The sequence below is a fragment of the Microcebus murinus genome, chromosome 27 (assembly GCF_040939455.1).
Source record: "Microcebus murinus isolate Inina chromosome 27, M.murinus_Inina_mat1.0, whole genome shotgun sequence".
In the NCBI taxonomy this organism is placed as follows: Eukaryota; Metazoa; Chordata; class Mammalia; order Primates; family Cheirogaleidae; genus Microcebus; species Microcebus murinus.
The window spans coordinates 1,972,167-1,992,375 of NC_134130.1; the positions used below are offsets into that span (position 1 = coordinate 1,972,167).

At 40.4% G+C, this 20,209-nt stretch overlaps 1 protein-coding gene across 3 annotated transcripts; it reads left to right on the plus strand.

The window, feature by feature from the left end:
* Positions 1 to 350: 350 nt before the first annotated feature.
* ZNF699 (zinc finger protein 699) lies at positions 351 to 17,440 on the plus strand. Of its 3 annotated transcripts, none has more exons than XM_012790708.2 (7): positions 351 to 426; positions 732 to 822; positions 4,705 to 4,757; positions 6,674 to 6,800; positions 10,396 to 10,506; positions 11,295 to 11,478; positions 11,830 to 17,440. In XM_012790708.2, exons 3-7 carry the CDS (start codon positions 4,710 to 4,712, stop codon positions 13,286 to 13,288), a joined length of 1,929 nt encoding a protein of 642 aa, XP_012646162.2. In that variant the 5' UTR covers positions 351 to 426; positions 732 to 822; positions 4,705 to 4,709; the 3' UTR covers positions 13,289 to 17,440. The 3 variants fall into 3 exon arrangements, with proteins under 3 accessions (XP_012646162.2, XP_075854094.1, XP_075854093.1); XM_075997979.1 differs by having other exon boundaries at positions 351 to 405; XM_075997978.1 differs by having other exon boundaries at positions 357 to 822.
* Positions 17,441 to 20,209: the final 2,769 nt, after the last annotated feature.

The following is a 20,209-nucleotide window of genomic DNA, read 5'->3' on the forward strand; positions in this document are numbered from 1 at the left end:
TCCCTCATCCAGGCTCCACCCTGAGCCCCGCCCCTTGAAATATTAAAAGAGCCACGCCTCCAGGCCCAGACTTGCCCCGGTCCCGCCCGAGTCCCTATCCGCCGAATGAGCCAACGAGGCGTTTTCACAGCCTAGTCCTCCCCTCCAGCCTCGTCCACGGTTCTAATTCTTCTCTCTTTACCTCCAATCCCTGAAGAAATTGGCATTTCTCATTCACTTGCGGCCAGAACCGGCCTTCGCACTCCTTGGGACTCGCCACGCGCTTCCCACCCCAGCCTCGAGGTCCCCCGGCCCGAGGCCCCGCCCCTAACGTTGTGGGCGGGGCCGAAACCGAAATACGGACTGCGCGTATGCGCATGCGCGCGCCGGCAGCCATGTCACCTTGCGCCTCCGCCCGGGTGTGAGGTGCATGTTTACCTCAGCGGGGTTAGTATGTGGCCGGGCCCTGTCCCGCCCGCCCGCTAGAGGCCGAGGAGTCGGCCTGAGGGTCTGAGGTCAACGGGAGGCCTCCTAGCTGGCCCTCGCCCCTCCCGCCGGGACTCCGCGCCCGGGGCCTCCCCTGGCCGCGCTGCCTCCGCTGGGAGCCCCGGGTCAGCTCCCCCGGCGGCCGCGGCTCGTCCGGAACTTACTGAGTCAGGAACTCGGGGCGATTCTGCTGCAGGCTGGAGCTGGAGACACACTGTTGTATTTAATCGCCCCCCCCCCCAAAGCATCCTCTGCTCTCTTTCCAGAAAGAAAAAGCATCTCTGACATTCGGGGTCACGGGGACAAGCGCCTGGACCTCGTTCTCTCGGCGCTGATCTGTGGATCTCGGCGTGTCGGGTGAGCACCGGGTGACATTTGTCTCAGTTCGGTCCCTAACTCTCCCCTCTTGATGCATTAGAGGGTATTTTAGTCTGTGCGTCTTACTCTGCTTGTGGACATCAGTTTGCTACATTGCGTTCAGGTGCATAGACGGGAATTTTATTTATTTATTTATTTATTTATTCATTTATTGACAGAGGGTCTTCTTCTGCCACCCCAGGCTGGAGTGCAGTGATCCGTTCATGGCTCACTGCAGCCTGGTACTGCTGGGCTCCAGCGATTCTCCTGCCTCTGCTTCCCAAAATGCTTGGATCACAAGCGTTTACACCTGTCATTACACCGCGGCCCCCAAGGAGCTGCTTTTAAAAAAATACCTTTTTAACCCTCCGCCTTGCCAAATGCATTTTGTCATTACTAAAACGATACGTTTAAATCATGTCTCTATAGAACCGTTACATTTCAGACACAAAATCTCATCATCTGACAGTTTCAACTTGTTCCTTTTTTTTTATTCCTTGGGGTTTCCGTTTCTTTTTATTTCTTTACTGCACTTACCAGGACCTTCAGTTCAAGGTAAAATAGTATATAATTTGCATCCTTGACTTGTTTCTGATCACAGAGGGAAATATTTTACCATTTCACCATGAAATAGGATGTTTGCTGTAGCTGTTTGTAAATTTTTTTTCTCCCTAATAAAACCTTTTCCCTTCTAGTATTTTCTAGTGGGCTAAATTATTGTTACCAATGGATATTATTACCAAGTGATAGATTCATCACTGTTTTGTGTCTAAGGGGATGACTCATATAATCTTTTTTTTTTTTTTGAGACAGAGTCTCACTTTGTTGCCCAGGCTAGAATGAGTGCTGTGGCGTCAGCCTAGCTCACAGCAACCTCAAACTCCTGGGCTCAAGCGATCCTGCTGCCTCAGCCTCCCAAGTAGCTGGGACTACAGGCATGCACCACCATGCCCAGCTCATTTTTTCTATATATTTTTAGTTGGCCAATTAATTTCTTTCTATTTATAGTAGAGACAGTGTCTCGTTCTTGCTCAGGCTGGTTTCGGACTCCTGACCTCAAGCAACCTGCCCTCCTCAGCCTCCCAGAGTGCTAGGATTACAGGCATGAGCCACCGCGCCCAGCCCAACTCCATAAATGAATGGTTAGCCTATTGATACTGATTTCTTTTTCACTGGGAGTTGGTTATGCTTATAAATATATTAACAGATATACCAAACCAGCTGTGGATTTCTAGTGTTATCTGAAACAGTTGTTTTTTTTTTTTTTTTTTTTTTTGAGACAGAGTCTCACTTTGTTGTCCAGGCTAGAGTGAGTGCCGTGGCATCAGCCTAGCTCACAGCAACCTCAAACTCCTGGGCTCGAGTGATCCTTCTGCCTCAGCCTCCCGAGTAGCTAGGACTACAGGCATGCGCCACCATGCCCGGCTAATTTTTTATATATATATCAGTTGGCCAATTAATTTCTTTCTATTTATAGTAGAGACGGGGTCTCGCTCTTGCTCAGGCTGGTTTTGAACTCCTGACCTTGAGCAATCCGCCCGCCTCGGCCTCCCAAGAGCTAGGATTACAGGCGTGAGCCACAGCGCCCGGCCTGAAACAGTTTTTAATTCTGTTTCTATCCTACCACATAACCAGTCCTGACTTGCTAAAGATAAATATGTATTTCTTCTTATCCCTGCAATGTGCTGCTTTTTTTATACGTTAATAGCATGTACTACCACCTGATATATTTTGTTTATATATTGTCCTTTCCCAAAAGATTATATAACATCCATGTGCTTCAGGATTTTTCTGTTTTGTTCAGTGCTTTATTCCCTGTGATTGCATGCAGTAGCACCAAGGTAAATATTACCTGAATAATTATGAAATAGAGGAGCAGGAGGTAAGGGTCTTAAGGGAAGCATCCTTCCCTGAGACGTAGGGCTCAGTCAGGAGAAAGCTCAAAGATAGCACATTTGAACAGAATTCTTCATTTTTCCATTCTCCATAGTGCCTCAAAGGGCTCTAGGCTCAATCCTGGTAATGTTAGCAAATAAAGGCCTTAGTAACAACTAAAATTTGAGGTATGTATTCAGAAATGTACTCATTGGGTTTTAGGTATTGAAGACAAATAGACCTGCATTCATATCCTGCCTCAGCAACTTTCTAACTGGGTAATATTAAGCATGTGGGTGACGGACTCTAAGATTCCTCAGCTATAACGTGGTTGTAATAATATCTGATGTGCAGAGTTTATATGAGAAATCCTCTAAAATATGGACATCTCTTTGCAAAGTTATTCTCCCATCAGCGCTGTTCAAATGGCACAAATTGTTACTAATGTACTAAAGAATGTTATAATTTTTTTTCTTATTGGCTATTTAAATATGCTACCTGTTCCACTGTAGTGGAAGTAACTTAAATTTTTATTGTTTGAAATTTGTGATATCACTGCAGAAACCACTATCAGAGATGACACAGATCAAGTATTCTTATTCTGCTACTGCTGTACTGTAAAGGCAGATTTAGCATGTGAATCAAGCATTGCAGTCTTGTCTGCCTCTGCATGTGGAATTCAATTGGTTGATGCTTTTTCTCAGAAACCAGGTTTTGGGGTACACTGCAGCTTATGGGCGTGGGGGCAGTGGTCAGCAGCCAACCAGTAATGCCTGTTAGCCAGCCAAAGAGTGCTATAAAAACTAAGGAATAGGCCGGGCGCGGTGGCTCACGCCTGTAATCCTAGCTCTTGGGAGGCCGAGGCAGGCGGATTGCTCAAGGCCAGGAGTTCAAAACCAGCCTGAGCAAGAGCAAGACCCCGTCTCTACTATAAATAGAAAGAAATTAATTGGCCAACTGATATATATATATAAAATTAGCCTAGCACTCTGGGAGGCCGAGGCGTTTGAGCTCAGGAGTTCAAGACCAGCCTTAGCAAGAGCGAGATCCCCACTCTACCAAAAATAGAAAAAATTAGGCGGGCATGGTGGCGCATGCCTGTAGTCCCAGCTACTCGGGAGGCTGAGGCAGAAGGATCGCTCGAGCCCAGGAGTTTGAGGTTGCTGTGAGCTAGGCTGACGCCACGGCACTCACTCTAGCCTGGACAACAAAGCGAGACTCTGTCTCAAAAAACAAACAAACAAACAAACAAAAAAAAAAACTAAGGAATAGTGGGAGTGAAACCCTCAGAAACCTGGTCGTTACTTTCTTGGATTTGAGACAGGGAGTATATATTCTCATGGTTGAAGGTACTCCTTGATACATTTTATGCTTTTTGTTATCATGGACAAATTCACAGCTAAACTTTTTTAGACCTCAGTTAACTTACAAAATAACACTCTCAACCTCTTTCTGATCCTAAAGGACCAGAGCACTGTTTTCTAGCTCTAGGGGAGATAAGGTTGGTCCACCTTCATAGAAGATCGTTGTGTGTTTGCTTGGGTGTCTTGGGTGTATGTGTGTGTGTATGTGTTTTGAGGGCAGTTGTCACTCATAATTTATGTGTTGCAACATCAAGGCCCATGAGTGTGGGAACTGTGGGAGGTCTAGATTATGTTGCTTTCTGCCTTGACCTTTTGCTTTTCTTTTCTTTTTTTCTTTTTTTTTTTTTGAGACAGAGTCTCACTCTGTTGCCCCAGCTAGAGTGACACAGTGTCAGCCTAGCTCACAGCAACCCCAAACTCCTGGGCTCAAGTGATCCTTCTGCCTCAGCCTCCAGAGTAGCTGGGACTACAGGCATGTGCCACCATGCCCGCCTAATTTTTTCTATTTTTGGTAGAGTGGGGATCTCGCTCTTGCTAAGGCTGGTCTTGAACTCCTGAGCTCAAACGCCTCGGCCTCCCAGAGTGCTAGGATTACAGGCACGAGCCACCGGGCCCAGCTAACCTTTTGCTTTTCTTCACGAAGGGGACATGGAAGAAGAAAGGACAGCTGCTGAGTTACCAAAAAAGATGATACAGGTAAGTAACAGGTAATAATTCTCCAAAAGAATACTTTCATTCTCCAAGTCTCCTCCTAATTATTTTAGAGCACAGGTCAATAATTTTTTCTGTATTGGACCACATTGTAAGTATTTTAGGCTTTGAAGGCCATTGAGTTCCAATAAAACTTTACTTATGCATGCAGGTGGCAGGCTGGATTTAGCTCATGTGTCATAGTTTGCTGACCCATGGCCTAGAATACAAGAAAATAAGGGCCCACTATGGGTCTCGCTTAAGAGTTGTGTTTCTGCAGGCTCCTGGGCCTCTCAGGTTTTCGAAAGGGGAAAAAAGAAAAGCTCCTGTTCCCTCAATGTGTTTTTATTCATTAAAACCTTGTCCAGACTTGACTTGTGCTGATTTCTATGGCAGGAATAAGGTAGCAGGCAAAATTGTATCTGTGTCAAGGAATGGATGGTGTCAGTATGGAAATTACTTCATTTCTAGAACATGTCTCTCATTTTTGCGATATGTTCTGGACTGGTCTGGACCATTCTAAGACTGGAATTAGTCTATTGTGAAATATGTATTTGGTCTTTGTTCTGTTTCCTGGCACAGAACTCCTAAAACCCTAGGAATCTCCAGAGCATTTGTGTGCTAATGAGATGAGTGGTAGCTGACAGCCCCTAGACAACCTCAGGATGGGGGCTGGTTTAATCAAGATGGAGTCATGATTATTTTTTATTTTTAATATTTTTGAAACAGAATCTCGCTTCATTGCCCAGGCTAGAGTGAGTGCCGTGGCGTCAGCCTAGCTCACAGCAACCTCAAACTCCTGGGCTCAAGCGATCCTCCTGCCTCAGCCTCCCGAGTAGCTGGGACTACAGGCATGCGCCACCATGCCCAGCTAATTTTTTCTATATATATTAGTTGACCAATTAATTTATTTCTATCTATAGTAGAGACAGGATCTCGTTCTTGCTCAGGCTGGTTTCAAACTCCTGACCTTGAGCAATCCACCCACCTCGGCCTCCCAGAGTGCTAGGATTACAGGCATGAGCCACTGCACCTGGCCTTGGAGTTATGATTAGAGGGTTGTGACTTTCAGCCCTATCTTCTAACGTCTGGGGCCAGGAGGGGCTAAAGGTGAAGTTGATCACCAGTGGCCAATGATTTACTCAGTCGTGCCTACATAATGAAGCTTCTGTAAAAACCGGAAGGACTGAGTTCAAGGAGCTTCTGGATGGCTAAACACATGGTGGTTCCTAGAGGGTGGCATGGAATCCCCAAGCCAGTTCCCGCCATATCTTGGCCTAACCATATCTTCACCTGACTAATCATCTGTATGTTTTAAAATATGGTTCCAGTAAATTAATCCAAGCTAAGGAAGGGATAGTGGTATCCCTGATGTATAGTCAATCAGAATTATAAGTGACAACCTACTACTTGCAGTTGGCATCTAAAGTGACAGTTTTGTGGGGCTGAGCCCTCAACCTGTGGGATCTGATGCTATCTCCAGGAATATAGTGTCAGAGTTGAATTATAGGACACCCAACTGGTGTCCACTGGAGAATTGTTTGGTGGGTGGTAAGAATATTTCCCCCGAACCCCACCATCTGGAGTCAGAAGCATTCCATGCTATGTTAAGTGACTATAAGAAAGTAGGGAAAAAATTTTGGTTTTTCCAATCTCATTACTATCAAATTGTGGGGAGACAAATTTAGCATTTTAGAAGTGTTACATTTATGAGACAGGATTTGATCAGTTAGGAAGTATGTGTGGATAGAGAAGGAATGAGATCTGTTGACTGAGTCCTAGAGTAGATGGTGGGAGACCATAGAATCTTCTAAACTTTCTGTGAATTGGCTCTCAGTTCCCCCGTGTTGACAGCCTCACCCATCCTCTTGTACACACTGGAGGAGTTGTACCTTCTGAACAGAACTTCTGGGATGTTTTAGGACCCCGTGGTCTTTGAGGATGTGGCTGTGGACTTTACGCAGGAGGAATGGGCTTTGCTGGATCCTTCTCAGAGGAACCTCTACAGAGATGTGATGCTAGAGAACTTCCAGAACCTGGCCTCACTAGGTAAGAACAACAGCATTCTTTTATGTAGTGTTTAGAAAACAATTTTATCGCCGGGTGCTGTGGCTCACGCCTGTAATCCTAGCTCTTGGGAGGCCGAGGCGGGCGGATTGCTCAAGGTCAGGAGTTCAAAACCAGCCTGAGCAAGAGTGAGACCCCGTCTCTACTATAAATAGAAAGAAATTAATTGGCCAACTGATATATATATAAAAAATTAGCCGGGCATGGTGGCGCATGCCTGTAGTCCCAGCTACCCGGGAGGCTGAGGCAGAAGGATCACTCGAGCCCAGGAGTTTGAGGTTGCTGTGAGCTAGGCTGACGCCACGGCACTCACTCTAGCCTGGGCAACAAAGCGAGACTCTGTCTCAAAAAAAAAAAAAAAAAAGAAAAGAAAACAATTTTATCTTACTCATCTGCTTCATTCTAGGATTTGGGCTGAGGAATGGGAATACGTTGGTAAATAAGGCAGATGTGGTCACTGACCCCCACGAGCTCCCACAGTCTAGTGGCTTCACTGTGAAAATAAGCATCTGTGTATTGAACTGACTTTTTCTTTTTCTTGTGGTTGAAAGCCTTAAGGCTTAAGTATTGAAAGTGTGGGCATAGACTTTAGGGGTCACTTTAGGACGTAAGGAGATGGTTTGTGGTTTGGGATCTTTTGAGAATTCTACTGTCGTCGCTGCCCTTTGCCCAGAGACCACCAGGAACACACCAATAGTTAAAAAGTCGGATTGATTTTACTGTATAGCAAAGGACAGCACACACCTCTTACACATCTTAGTAGGAGGGTGTTCAAAAGTACCTACAGGATTTGTGCTTTGCTTGGGTGATTTGGGGATGGCTCTGTGGAAATAGTCTATATTAGTTTCCTGGGCCTTCTGTAACAAAGTACCACAAATGTGGCTAAAAACAACACAGTTTTATTTTTTCACATTTCTGGAGACTGGGAGTCTGAAATCAAGGTGTCAGCTGGGCCATGTTCTTTCTGAAGGCTCTAGGAAAAAAACGTCCCTTGTCTCTTCCTGGCTTCTGGTGGTTACTGGCAATTCTTGGATTTCCTTGATTTATATTAATAGATGCATCACTGCAGCTCTGCCTCCATCTTCTTCCCTGCCTGTTTCTAAGTCTCTTTCCTTATAAGGGCACCAGTCATTGGATTTGGGGTCACTCTAATCCAGTATAATCTCATATTGATTATATATCTACAAAGACCCTATTTCCAAATAAGGTAACATTCTGAAGTTCTGGGTGGACTTTTTGTTTGTTTGTTTGTTTAATAGGCATTATTATTATTATGAGAGAAGTTTCAGGTTCACAGCAAAATTGAATGGAAAGTACAGAGATTTTCCATATAACCCTTGCTCCCCCTTATACACGGCCTCCTCCACTATCAACCTCCCCCCCTGGAGTGGTGTATTTGTTGCCGTTGAGAAACCAACACCAACACATCATCATCACCCAGAGTCCATAGTTTACATTTAGAGTTCACTCTTGGTGCTGTGCATTCTATGGTTTTGGACAAATATATAATGACATGTATCCACCATTATAGTATTAGAGTAGTGTCCCAGACCTAAAAGTGCTCTGTGCTCCATCCCTCCCTCTGCCTAAACTCTGCTGATCTTGTTACTGTTTCCATACTTGTTCCTTTTGTAGAATGTTGTATAGTTGGAATCATACAGTATACAGCTTTTTCAGATTGGCTTCTTTCACTTAGTAATGTGCATTTAAGTTTCCTTCATGTTCTTTTCATGACTTAAGTTTCCTTCACGTTCTTTTCTTGACTTAAGAGCTCATTTCTTTTTAGCGCTGAATAATGTTCCATTGTCTGGATGTACCATGGTTTATCCATTCACCTACTAAATGGACATCTTGGTTGCTTCCAAGTTTTGACAATTACGAATGAAACTATTACAAACATTCACGTGTAGGTTTTTATGTGGACCTAAGTTTTCAGTTCCTTTGGGTAAATACCAAGGAGCATAATTCAGTTGTTGAATTGTATGCTAAGGGTATGTTTAATTTTACAAGAAACTGCCAAACTGTCTTCCAAAGTGGCTGTACCATTTTGCATACCCACCAGCAATGAATGAGAGTTCTTGTTGCTCCTTATCCTTGCCAGTATTTGCTGTTGTCAATGTTCTGGATTTTGGCCATTCTAATAGGTGAGTAGTGGTATCTTGTTTTAATTTGCTTTTCCCTGATGATATATGATGTGGAGTATTTGCCACCTGTATGTCTTTGGTGAGGTGTCTGTTAAGGTCTTTGGCTCATTTTTTTGTTGAATTGTTTGTTTTCTTATTTGTGAGGTTTGAGAGTTATTTGTATATTTTGGATAGCAGTCCTTTATCAGATATGTCTTTTGGGAACATTTTCTCCCAGGCTATGGCTTGTCTTTTCATTCCCTTGCTATTGTCTGTCACAGAGCAGAACAAAATTTTTAATTTTAATGAAGTCCAGCTTATCAGTTCTTTGTTTCACACCTTTGGTGTGGCATTTAAAAAGTCATTGCTGGCTTTGTGTGTTGGCTCATGCCTGTAATCCCAGCACTTTGAGAGGCCAAGGTAGGAAGATTTCTTGAACCTGGGAGCTCAAGACCAGCCTGGGCAACACAGCAAGACCCTATCTCTACAAAAATTAAAAAGTTAGCTGGGTGTAGTGGCACATGCCTGTAGTACCAGCTACTGGGAAGGCTGAGGCAGGAGAATTGCTTGAGCCCAGGCATTCAAGGCTGCAGGGAGCTATGATTGTGCCACTGTACTCCAGCTCAGGCAACAGAGTGAGACCTTGTCTCTTAAAAAAATAAAAGTCATTGCTAAACCCAATGTCATCTAGATTTTCTCCTCTTATCTTTTAGGAATTTTCTATTAATGGTTTTGTATTTTACATTTAGGTCTGTGATCCATTTTGAGTTAGCTTTTGTGAAGGGTGTAAGGTCTGTGTCCAGATTTTTTTTTTTTTGCATATGGACGTCCAGTTGTTCCAGTATGATTTGTCAAAAAGACTGTCTTTTTTCCACTGTATGGCCTTTGCTCCTTTGTCAAAGATCAGTTGACTCTATTGATGTGGATCTGTTTCTGAGCTCTTTGTTCCATTAAAATATTTGAACATGAATTCTGAGCGGACACTGTTTAACCTAGTACACAGGCAGTCACTTTAGATCGGTGACTGACAGAAAGTATGAGCAATTCTATTATTGAATATTTTGCAGGTGGCATATTACCTTTAAACAAAATTTTGTAGTAGCCTTGTTTTATTTAATTTCATCATGATCTCAGAATAACTTTGTCCAAGGTTGGTATTCCAGAAGATTATTTATGTTCGATAAGAGAACAAAATGCCCCGGCTGTGATTATCAGACTAGCTTGTAATAATATTAAGGTTTAGGTGTGAACGTTAGCTTGGTTCTGTGTGTCTGAGGCTGCTTCCTTCCCCCCCACTGCTTTGTCTTAATAAATTTGACAGACATTTTGTTGCAGTTAAACTCATAGTTGACCATTTTTAGGGTGTTAGAAGACCAAAGTTTTGGTCCTATCTTAGAGAAATATTTGTGGTTCTTCATTGTTTTCCTTCATGATATGCCTTTCTGCATGTGCAGGGTATCTGCTACACACACCCCATCTGATCTCCCAGTGGGAAAAAGAGGAGGACCTGCAGCCCATGAAGAGAGGACTCATCCAGGGCATCTGTACAGGGGAGCACCATGAAGGCAAGAATCCTTGGGAGAAACTGTCCTGGTTGGGGAAAAAAATCAAATAAAAAAACTTTGTTTTATCTGAGGAGGCTGATCATCCACAGATATCTCAGATTACTATTTTGACTTTTTATCAATCCTCTCACACCTCCCTTGTTCTTCACAAAGACCTTTTTTTTTTTTTTTTTTTTTTTTTTTGAGACAGAGTCTCGCTTTGTTGCCCAGGCTAGAGTGAGTGCCGTGGCGTCAGCCTAGCTCACAGCAACCTCAAACTCCTGGGCTCAAGTGATCCTTCTGCCTCAGCCTCCCGGGTAGCTGGGACTACAGGCATGCACCACCATGCCCGGCTAATTTTTTATATATATATCAGTTGGCCAATTAATTTCTTTCTATTTATAGTAGAGACGGGGTCTCGCTCTTGCTCAGGCTGGTTTTGAACTCCTGACCTTGAGCAATCCGCCCGCCTCGGCCTCCCAAGAGCTAGGATTACAGGCGTGAGCCACAGCGCCCGGCCCACAAAGACCTTTTATTTCCTCATTGCAAGTTAGTATTTGGTCATGTGCATTTTATATGATTCCTTTCTGTTTTGCTTTCCTAACGATAGCCTATGATAATCCTATAAAGGAGATCAGATCCTATAATCTCATATAATAACATAAGTATGTTAGTCTCAATCTTCATAGAATTATTTCGTAGTTAATTGCTTAACATTTCGTCCCTTGAGCCCATTTATACTGAAGTCCAGAAACAGCCACTCTGCTAAAAGTCCTTTGCTCACAGGTGCTTTTACTTTTTTGTTTCAGATTTTGAGACTCAACTTAAAACTAATGAATCAGTTGTCCCACAAGATATTTGTGGAGAAAAAATATCCAATGAAGAGAAAAAAGTAAGATTAAAAAGAAATGATTCCTCATCCTCCATTTTACCTGAAAACTGGGAATACTGTGGTATTGATCATCAGAACAAAAGCAATGAGAGACATCTGAGGTGAGTACCATTCGTATAAGAGAAAATAATGCCACAGGAGAAAATCTTGAAATGCCATGAAATTTAAGAAACATGTTTATATAAGCCTAAGTCAAAAATTGTGATTTCACAAAGAATTTTCACAAGGTATTTTTCTTACAAATGAGACCGAGCTATCGAATGCTTGACACATAACTTAAGTTGTAAGCAATTATCAGGAAAATCCCCTAAGTTAATAACTCAGTGACAATATTATGATAGAACCCCCCCTGTGAGAACTTTTAGTTTATAACTTGACTGGGCAGGAAACATATACATTCACTGAAAATGGTAAAAATTTATTACTGATAATGTACCTTTTATTTTTAAAAGAAATCATTTGGTGGAAAACATCTATCAATGTAATGAAGAAAATCAACATGGACAAACCTTTAGCCAAGTTCCAAATCTTGAAACACTCCAGAGAACTACTGAAATAAAATCCTATGAATGCCGTGAGTGTGGAAAGGCCTTCACGGATCACTCGTCCCTTAAGATTCACATCAGGTCTCATACTGGAAGCAAACGCTACCAGTGTAAGGAATGTGGGAAAGCCTTCCATTTTCTTGCTTGTTTTAAGAAGCATATGAAAACTCCCACTGAAGAAAAGCCTTATGAGTGTAAGGAATGTACCACAGCCTTCAGTTGTTCCTCTTTCTTTAGGGCACATATGAAGATTCACACTGGAAAAACAAACTATGAGTGTAAGGAGTGTGGGAAAGCTTTTAGTTGTTCATCATCCCTCACAGAACACAAAAGAATTCATAGTGGAGATAAGCCTTATGAATGTAAGGAATGTGGGAAGGCCTTTAGTTGCTCCTCCTCACTCTCCAAACACAAAAGAATTCATAGTGGAGATAAGCCATATGAATGTAAAGAATGTGGGAAAGCCTTCAGTTCTTCCTCTCACCTCATCATACATATAAGGATTCACACTGGAGAGAAGCCTTATGAATGTAAAGAGTGTGGAAAGGCCTTTAGCGAGTCCTCAAAACTCACTGTACACGTGAGGACACATACTGGAGAGAAACCCTATAAATGTAAGGAATGCGGGAAAGCCTACAATTGTCCCTCCTCCTTAAGTGTCCATATGAGAAAACACACTGGAGAGAAACCCTACGAATGTCTGGAATGTGGAAAATCCTTCTATCTTCCCACTTCTCTTAATACACATGTGAAAAATCAAAGTAGAGAGAAACCCTATGAATGTAAGGAATGTGGGAAGGCTTTCAGCTGTCCATCATCCTTTAGAACCCACGTGAGAGAGCACACTGGAAAGATACAATATGAATGTAAAGAGTGCGGGAAGGCCTTTAGTCGTTCCTCATCCCTCACTGAACACTTAAGAACTCACAGTGGAGAGAAGCCTTATGAATGTAAGGAATGTGGGAAAGCCTTTATTAGTTCCTCCCACCTTACAGTACATATAAGAACTCACACTGGAGAGAAACCTTATGAATGTAAGAAATGTGGGAAAGGTTTTATTTATCCCTCAGCCCTTAGGATCCACATGAGAACACACACTGGGGAAAAACCCTATGAATGTAAGGAATGTGGGAAAGCATTTCGTCATTCTTCCTACCTTACTGTACATGCAAGAATGCACACTGGAGAGAAACCCTTTGAATGTCTGGAATGTGGAAAAGCCTTTAGTTGTCCCTCATCCTTCCGAAGACATGTGAGAAGCCACACTGGAGAGAAACCCTATGAATGTAAGGAATGTGGGAAAGCCTTTGTTTGTCCTGCCTACTTTCGAAGACATGTGAAAACTCACACTAGAGAAGACATCTAAATGTAAGGCATAGGGGAATGTCTGCAAGTCTTCTTCAAATCCTATGCAACTTGTGAGATTTCATACTGTGGAGACACCCTATGAATGTAAGAAAGTAGGAAATTATCGCTCATCTTTTTGGAGATTTGAGGACACCTTAGAGAAACCCGGTGTGTATAAATCATGTACTAAAGCCTTCATGGACATCAATTATTGTGTATAAGAAATGTCATACTAGAAATGAAGATCAGTGTCTCATCCTTAAAGTGGACTGCTGGCTCATTGATTTCCTGTGTTTTTGATATGAACATTTAAAGTGATAAAATTTACCTTTTTAGCTCTAGCCATAGTATGACGTGCTTTTATTTTGGCTTAGGTGTAAATATTTGCATTACAAAGTCTTTTGGATCATGGAGGATTCAAAGTATATTTTTTCATACAGAAGCAGGAATAGTCTTTTTTTTTTTTCTTCTAATTACTGGTTTCTAATTAATGCCCATTGTTCTCTAAGTGTGTAGTCATTATGGTATTGACACTTTAATTTTGGTTGTTATTTTCTTTTTGGTCTAGTATGACAGATACTGGAAATTGCCTACTCAATATTTTTCTTCCCATTTTTTGCTTAACCAAGAGAACTTACAGTTTTTGAGATGATCGGTTTTTACTATTAAAAGTTTTTCATGCCTAATTAATTTCAGCAGAAATTAGTAAGTGCAAAGATCTTGAAAGAGGATGATGTCATCTAATATGATACTTTTATATTTTGCTCTTTGTCCTTGCTCATGGCTAGGAATTGGATCCAGTGTTTTGAGTTAGAAAATTATGTTGTGTTAACCTGGCTTAAAATGGGTGGGGACAACATGTCTCAGAATCACTTTTTTCCTCAGTTCTGGGTTATAGTTGTCTAAAATAAGAGTTTGTATGAGATTTGGAAGGTATAAGGGATGAAGTCATTATGCTATGTTTAGTGAGGCCATCAGACAAGGAGACAGATCTGGAAGGGCCTGATGGGCTCTATCTAGTTTTCATCTCATTTTTCTGATTATTAGACCCATTGATCAATACTTGCTCAAAACTGAACCTTAAGTGCTTGACTTCACTTTTCTCAGAGGCAGCAACTCCATAGACATCTCCATACACAGCTTTCTAGATTTTCTGGCAAGCTCTGGCATTGTTATTTTGCTGATATTGCAGTCCCTCTGGCACAGTGTGGGGCAGGATTGTTGTCCTGTGCATGGTCCAATCCCATGATGTCACTCTGCTCATGGGGAAAGACATCTTTGCAAACCTACTGTGATCTCAAAAGCAAGAAGAGCTGTGGACAGTGAGGGAAATTATTCTAGATGTAATTGAAGTAAACATGAGACGGTGTCATCCCATTTTAGTGGTGGAAGATTTATATTTGACACCTTCAAACAGGGAAGATTTTACTGCTTTTTCATGTGAGAAGATGAACACTTTGAGCTGCTTCCAGTACATTTAGATGCCCTTTTTCCTTCTATTATATTTTCTCTAAAAGTCTAACCATAAAAGTCTTTTTCTAAAAGTCTAAGTCTTTTTCTCTAAAAGTCTAATCATACTACTTCTCCTTAATCACTTCTTACTGTTTTATAAAACAGAAATGTAAAGTATACATACACTAACATGCATGAAGTATGCTAATCTTCAGTGTACACGTTGATGAAATTTCACTTATGTATAAATCCTGGTAAACAGAACATTTCTAGGACTCCAGGAATCTCTTTAATCCTCCTCCTCCTCCATAATTAATTAATCCACAGGGACTACCACAATTTTGACTATTATTACAATTAATTAGGTTTGCTTGTTCTTAATTTTCATATAAGTTAAAATACAACATGTACAGTTATGTGTTTGGCTTCTCTTGCTCAACCTAATGTCTACTTTGCCTTTTAATTGCTCTTTTGGTAGACTTATACATTTTTCTCTTGGTATATGCTATGTTTTTAGGATTGAGATAACTGAATTATAGGATAGACTTTAAGTTTCGTTTTGGGAGGTATTCCAGTTTCCCAAAAATGTTGATTCCACCAATAATACCCCAAACAGTGCATGAAAGTTCCAATTGTTCCACATACCTGACCAGCACTTTCTATTTTTAGCCATTTAACAGAGGGCATGGTGGTAATTGTTTTGGGTTTTAATTTGCATTTACCTGATACATAATGATTTCGAGTACTTTTTTTGTGTGCTTATTGGCTATTTGGATATATTTTATGAGGATGCCTGTTGAATCATTTCACCCATTTTTGTTTCCTTTTTTTTTTTTTTTTTGAGACAGAGTCTCGCTTTGTTGTCCAGGCTAGAGTGAGTGCCGTGGCGTCAGCCTAGCTCACAGCAACCTCAAACTCCTGGGCTCCAGTGATCCTTCTGCCTCAGCCTCCCGAGTAGCTGGGACTACAGGCATGCGCCACTATGCCCGGCTAATTTTTTTTTTATATATATATCAGTTGGCCAATTAATTTCTTTCTATTTATAGTAGAGACGGGGTCTCGCTCTTGCTCAGGCTGGTTTTGAACTCCTGACCTTGAGCAATCCGCCCGCCTCGGCCTCCCAAGAGCTAGGATTACAGGCTGAGCCACAGCGCCCGGCCTTTGTTTCCTTTTTTTTAAAAGAAAATTGATGGCTTTCTTTCTGGTTACTTGCCCTTTATTGTATATATGTGTACCTCTATATGTATATACATATGTATACATATATACAAAGCATGTATTCTATATCATATATACACACAAAATATAATATGTATATTATATATACGTATATTACAGATAGCTTTTCCCAGTTTCTGTCTTGTCTTTTATTTCTAAAGAGTAAAAACTCTTTAAAGGGAACATGTTGGTTTGAATACTAAAAAGTCCTTGGGTACAACTAGCTTCAGGCATGGCTAGATTCAGGGGCTTAAAAGATACTATCTAGATGAGTTCTGTCACCATGTCTTGGCTGTGCATCCTCTTGCATTATCTTTTTCCACCCAGGCTGTCTCTTCATTGTTGGCCCTGGAGGCTCCAGGCTAATTACCTCCCAGGTTAAAGTCTCAGGGAGAAGAGAGTGGTTGTCTTTTTGAACATTTCCAGTATAATTATCAGCATTGAATGTGATTGGCTCTGACTGGCTCACTTGCCCACCATAATCCAAGGACTGTGGCCAGGGGAATGTAATGCTCTGATTTGTTTAGGACTAGCTGCCATGCTTATCCAGAAACTGGGCTGGAGTCTGCACCAACTGAATACCCTACTATCTTAATTTATGTTGCTTTGTATGATAGTACTTTTGGAAATCATAGTGGGAGCCTTCTAACTTTTTTATTCTTTAAGATTGTCTTACCTTCTCTATTCCTATGTTTCTATATTAATTTCTCTATTCCTATGTTTCTATATTAATTTTATAATGTCATTTTTCACAAGTGAATCTTCTGGGACTATGCTTGGAATTGGCCTAAGGAAAATTAACATCTTTGCAATATTGAATCTTCCAATTGATAAACATGATGTTATTGTCCGTTTACCTAAATCTTCTTTTTTTTTTTTTTTTTTTTTTTGAGACAGAGTCTTGCTTTGTTGCCCAGGCTAGAGTGAGTGCCGTGGCATCAGCCTAGCTCACAGCAACCTCAAACTCCTGGGCTCAAGCAATCCTCCTGCCTCAGCCTCCCGAGTAGCTGGGACTATAGGCATGCACCACCCTGCCCAGCTAATTTTTTCTATATATATTAGTTGGTCAATTAATTTGTTTCTATTTATAGTAGAGACGGGGTCTCGCTCTTGCTCAGGGTAGTTTCGAACTCCTGACCTTGAGCAATCCACCCGCCTCGGCCTCCCAGAGTGCTAGGATTACAGGCGTAAGCCACCGCGCCCGGCCAACCTAAATCTTCTTTAACTTTCCTCAGCGATGTTTTATAATTTTAATTGTAGTAGTCTTGAATATCTTTGTTTAATTTATTTCTAGATACGTGGTACATTTTGCTTCGTAAATATTATTTATTTATTTTTCAATTCTTTTGGTTAGTACATAGGATTGCAGTATCTTTTTGTACATTGACTTTATAACCAGTGACATTTATAAATTCAATTATTTATTCAAATAGTTTGTGGATTATTTTGGATTTTCTATATGTATAATCCTGTTGTAACAATAAAAGAAAGTTTTACCTAATTTCTAAACTTTATCTTTTATTTATTTTCTTGTCTACTTCTTTTAGAGCAATGAATAAATAGAAATGATGAAAATGAACATCTTGCCTTGTTCTTGAACTTAGGGTAAAGGGTGCAATAGTTCACCATTAAGTATAATGCTACCTGTAGGTTTTTTATAGATAGGATTTATCAAATTAAGAAAATTCTGTTTTATTTCCAGATTGTCAAGATTTTTAAAAAATCGTGAATGGATATTGGATTTTATCTAGTACCTTTTTTGCATGTATCAGTGTCCTTAAAACATCCTGTCTGTTAAGATGGTGAATTATATATTCCTTGATTTTTTTCAAATGGTGAAACAACATCTATTACTGGAATAAACCACACTTGGACATGGTATATTAGCCTTTTCATATTGTTAGATTCAATATGCTACTTTTAAAAAGTTGTTTCTATGTCTGTGTTAATGAGAGGTTTGTCCTGTGATTTCTTTTATCATAGTATACTTGTCTACATTTTGTATCAGGTTTATACTATCTCATAAGAGGAGTTGGAAACTGTTCTGAAAGTTATAAAATTTGACCTATGTGTTCCCCATATGTTTAATTCACCAGTGAATCTATCTTTGGGTTTTTTTCACAAGAAGCTTTTATAAGATATCTTCACTGGTGACTTATACCAAGTACATAAATAGACAAAGAACTATTCAAATGTTATATTTGTTCTTGTGTTAGTCCTGCTAAATTGTATCTGTCTATTCCATAACTTTTCAAATTCGGTGACATAAAGTTGTTGATAATATCCTGTGTTTTTAATGTCTGAAACCTATAATGCTATCCTTTATTTTTCCTGATGTCATTTCTGTATTCTCTTCCTTTCTCTTCATCTTGTTATGGGTTTAGATATTATATTAATTTTTTCAAATTAATATAATTTGGTTATTTTATTAGGTTATTTTATTCTACATTGTAATTCTTTAATTGTTGGTCTTATTCCCTTCTATTATATTTAGGTTTAATTTTCTCTTATTTTTCTAGCTATTTGAGATATATCAGTGCCTGTCTTCTGCTGCATCCAGTCTGCTTATAACTTCATTAAGTCCTGATATATATTGCCTTTTTTTCAAAGTCTAGACAAACTGGAAACAAAGCCCATGCCCATCAACAGGAGAGTAAGTAAACATGTTATATAGCTGTACAATGGAACATTATTACTTAACAATTTAAAAAAAGAAGAACAAAGTATGAATACACACAACACCATGGATAAATCCTGAAATCATTATGCTGTGTGAGCATACTGCATACTCAGACAAAAAATAGCACTAATGGCTTGATTCTATGTATGTATAATATGAGAAAATGTAAACTAACATAGTAACAACAAAAAAGATCTTTTTTTGGTGATTTGAAGGAAAGGGAAGAGATGAGAAGGAAGGATTGCCAAAGGAAAGGAAGAAATTTGGTGGGGGCAGGAGGCTGATGGATGTGTTCATTATCTTAATTATGATGGTGTTTTTACAGGTTTACCAATATATCAGAACTCATCAAATTTTATACTTTAAACATGTGCAGTTTGTTGCATGTCAGTTATACCTCAACAAAGCCACTCTAAAATAAAAACAATGAACATCATTTGGTCCAAAATAGTTCTACTATATACAACTGCCAAATAGGTTCACTTCTCTCTAAATCCATTTCGTCCTGGTCCAACAGGCACCTGCCTCCTTCTAGACTCGCAGTGTCCACCCTCTCCCCCTAGATTCCATTCTCAGTACTGCATCCAGGGGATTCTATTTTAAGTATTACAGTATCAACCAAGTCCTGGAAGTGGCACTAGAAAGCAATGGTCTCTGCCCTCGCGGAGCGTACAGTTGAATCAAAGAACCACACAAATATATTATTACAAATGGAGGTCTGAGCCGTTTGTTTGTTCACTCAACCCCACCTGATGGTGCTCCTTTCTAAATCACAGCTGGTCTTTCATCCCTCGGAGGCTGGGAGCTGTCTTGACTGGAAAGAACCTTTTCTCCATCCGGGAAACTCCTATTAATACATCAAAACCCAGATTAAATTTTACTTCCCTGACCTTCCTTTCTCTCACACCTCACAAAATAAACTCCTCCCTCCACTGTGCTACTACAAAAGTAAATAAGCCCCCGAAGCATTCATTCAACTTAAGAAGTCAGAGAAGTAAAATGAGCTGAGAAAGGAATTTGTAATGGGTGACAAAAGTAGAACTTCAATTAGAACATGTAAACCAGAATCAAGAAAGGAATCTGGGAACTGAATAGCCACATCTCTAGCCAATTTATTCAAGAAACAGAAAAAGACAATAAATGCAAATATCTAAAATCAGAAATAGAAAAGACGCTGTATGTAAACAGTTGCAGAGGGGATTTTTTAAAGAAAAGAATATGATATACAACTCTATGCTGATAAATTTGAAAATCTCAGTAAAACTGAGCTTCCCACAAATATACACATTACCAAAATTAATTCAAGAAGGAGTAATGGATAAATAATGATGAAAGAAAATAAAGATATTATAAAAAATAGCTTCCAAAAAAGGTCAATTCTAAATAGTTATGCCATCATTTCACCTTCAAAAGTTCAAGAAATAAAGATTTCTAAAATAGATGGGAAATTTTCCTAATCATTCTATAAACAGCTCAATCTTGATAGCAAACCTGACAACTGACCAGAAAATTTCAAGCCCAAGTTGTCTTCTCTCTCTCTCTCTCTCTCTCTCTCTCTCTCTCTCTCTCTCACACACACACACACACACA